Below are 3307 nucleotides of genomic sequence, written 5' to 3'. Positions count from 1 at the left end.
ATATATATATATATATATATATATATATATATATAGAGAGAGAGAGAGAGAGAGAGAGAGAGAGAGAGAGAGTCCATGAGGAGGAGCATGACAGATTCGTGCTCTTATTATTATTTTAATTATAATCTACTGATGTTTAGGAACCGAAGCCACATGCTCCAGTTGACAGAGAGATAGGAACATGATAACCACCGAATTAGTTACATTGTATGCTTAATTAGTTGTCATTGCAGAACGTCAACCTTCATTCCAATACCAAACTCATCCAAGAGTTCTTTTTTCCTTTTAATATAGCATTTAAAGGTAATGCTACACCTATATATAGGCCAAGGGGAAGCCTGTTGAGGTCAGTCTCATTTGCAGCATTAGTCCTTTCCATTGGAATCATTGCAAGAGAAAATGAAGAGTCTTGCCATTGCAGTTATCACTTTCTTGGGGTTGATAGCTCTAGGCTTTGCCTCTGCTGAGTGTGGTTTAAAGCATGACTATTACCACAAGACATGTCCTCAGGCAGAGATCATTATCAAGAATATGATGGATAGATTCATTAAAAAAGACTTTGATATAGTCCCAAACTTGCTGAGGATGCACTTCCATGATTGCTTTGTGAGGGTATGCATCTTAAATTCATACTTTTGCATTTGTTGCATACTGTTGGTTTTAGCAATCCCTGTGTGTGTGTGTGTGTGTGTCTTTCTTATTTCTTTTAAATATTATTTTAGTAATTGCATTAACATTGGTTTAGTTTACTGATAGCTAAATGAGCTAATATGATGCCCACGGTGTTTAATTTTTTAATCCAGGGATGTGATGCTTCCATTCTCCTGAACTCCACCAAAAATAATGTAGCTGAGAAAGACTCCCCTATAAACAACCCAAGTATCACAGGTTATGATGTGATAGATAAAATCAAGGAAGCTTTAGAGAAAAAATGCCCAAGAACAGTCTCCTGTGCAGATATCCTTACCTTTGCAACAAGGGAAGTTGTCCATAAGGTAAATATTCTTCTAAGAATATGGAAGCACATGCATTTCACCACAGAGCACTCAGGTTCATGTATATGCAAAAATGCTAAAATATTACTCTTGTAAAACATGCTGTTAGTGCTGTAACATGCATTAAACTTTTCTCCCTTTTCTTCATGCTGTTTCACTGACCTAATTTAAAAGGGTCACTAGTTTGACATTCCTATAGTTAGGATTGTCAATGGATTTGATTTTATCCGATAACCAACCGAATCCAACTTCATTTAGTCGGATTTGGTACATATCAGATTATAATTAGATGCGGATATAGTTTTGAATTTTTTTTCTACCAAGTCCAATGGATATCTGAATCCAATTACATGTAAAGTCCCATATCGTACGAGCTATTTACCTTTCCGATGGGAAAGCGGCCACCTTCCTGTGAGATGTGAGGAAAATGGGGTCCTGGCGGGCTGGTGTGGGGGGGTATTGGGGGTGTGGAGCCCTTTCCCGCAGGAAAGGACATGCATGCCCTGGTTATTTTGGGATAGCATGCCCTTTCCGAATTTGCTTCATAAGTTGCTGTTAGTCGGAGATTCTAACTTCATATGTTTTCCCATGGCTAGGCTGGTAAATTTCCCAGATACAAGGTTCGTGGAGGAAGAAGGGATGGGAGAGTCTCCCTGGCCAGGGAATCCAACACTTTCCTACCACCTCCTTCTGTCAATGTTAGTGGCATCGCCCGTTTCTTTGGGGTCAAAGGACTCACCCTTGAGGATGCTGTTACACTTCTGGGTAATACCTCTCTCTCTCTAAACTTGGATGAGGATCAGCTGAGTTAGCGGGTGTCAATTCTTGAGCTCTTCATCCGAAAAACAAGGAAGAAAATCTCAAGTTCTTATGACATCTTAGCATCTCTCTCTCTCTCTCTCTCTCTCTCTCTCTCTCTCTCTCTCTCTGATGAGAATCAGGCCGACTTTAGCAGTTTTTTTCATGATTCTAACAAGTGGTGCATGCATGTATCATTTGTTTTATAGGTGCTCACTCCATTGGTGATTCACACTGCTCTGTTATTGGTGGGAGGGAGAGAAACTTCCAGAACACTGGGAAGCCTGACCCCACTCTGAACCCCACAATTGTAGCAGAGATAAATAAGATATGCCCTGCAGATCACAAAACAGACCCCACCGTTCCTTTGGATTCCATAACCCCAAATATCTTAGACAACAAGTACTATGTGGGTGTTCTGAAGCACATGGGCTTGTTCACATCTGATGCAGCACTTCTCACTAACAAGTTCACCAAGGCACAAGTCCAACTCAATGCCCACCATCCCTCCAACTGGATAAAGAAATTTGTTGCTGCAATGATCAAGATGGGTGAAATTGAAGTGAAAACAGGGAACCAAGGAGAAATAAGAAAGAAGTGTGCTGTGGTCAATTGATGGGTGCTTTCAAAGCTTTCTTGCAATCCTAGAATGAGTCATAGAGGGATTGTTCATTGGTTTTATGCTTGTTAATTTCTAGTAGGAAGATCAGATAGCTCAATGTTGCACCAAATAAATGCCTACATGGTGGTGGTGTGGGATTAATTTTCATCATGTATTTGTTTATTTAATCAATTAGTTATTCATTGTTTTCATCTTTATGAATAGAGTACGTTGGTTTATTTACAAATTGGTGAAAATCTTGGCTTTTTAATCGTATGATGGCTTCTCTTTCATAGAACATGGTGTATTTATGAGAAAAAATGCACATTTTATTTTGGCTTTTTTTTCATCCTTTTTTTAATTTTCCTGTGTATGTGCACGAAGAAATTTACGTAATCACCCCTACATAAGCATTGCTCAAGAAAAAATAAGACCCTGCATAATCCACTCATCTTTTGTATATAAACTGGCACTTGATGAAATGATTACAACATATAATCATGGCTAAAAGTACTAAACTTACAAGGCCTATACTCTTGCAGTAACATCTTTGTGACGGGGCGTGTTTGCAATGCCCTGTCATTCTTGGAATTTCTCAAGATGTTATAATTGTAAATCACGACCACAACACTTTCCCAAGGTTAGTGAAACCTGAGAAAAGTACAATTTATGATTGTTTCTGCCTTGAATCTTGTGAAAGTTGGTCACAAGGCTTGTGACCAACAATCACAACTTCTACTTTATCAGTTGTGGGGTTGTGTCGCTATGCCAAAAATGGTAACTAGTGACGTCACGAAAAATACTTAATGGAAGTGGTGAGGGCCAGGAAAGGCAGTCACAAGAAGTTACATAACGGTGACTGCCCAAGCTGTCACCACTATCCTCCATTTTTTTAGGATAGGAAAGGAGACAC

The 3307-nt window shown here is 39.2% G+C and overlaps 1 protein-coding gene across 1 annotated transcript; it reads left to right on the top strand.

The window, feature by feature from the left end:
• The first annotated feature begins 399 nt into the window (after window positions 1-399).
• On the top strand, window positions 400-2409 carry LOC149827027 (peroxidase 5-like). Its single transcript, XM_090018413.1, has 4 exons — window positions 400-612; window positions 804-995; window positions 1592-1760; window positions 2003-2409. Exons 1-4 carry the CDS (start codon window positions 400-402, stop codon window positions 2407-2409), a joined length of 981 nt encoding a protein of 326 aa, XP_089874539.1.
• The last annotated feature ends 898 nt before the right edge of the window (window positions 2410-3307 follow it).

Source organism: Nuphar pumila, chromosome 10 (genome assembly GCF_984573655.1).
Source record: "Nuphar pumila chromosome 10, dmNupPumi1.hap1.1, whole genome shotgun sequence".
In the NCBI taxonomy this organism is placed as follows: Eukaryota; Viridiplantae; Streptophyta; class Magnoliopsida; order Nymphaeales; family Nymphaeaceae; genus Nuphar; species Nuphar pumila.
The sequence above is the reverse complement of the archived record's forward strand: the minus strand, read 5'-3'. Positions and strand labels throughout refer to the sequence as shown.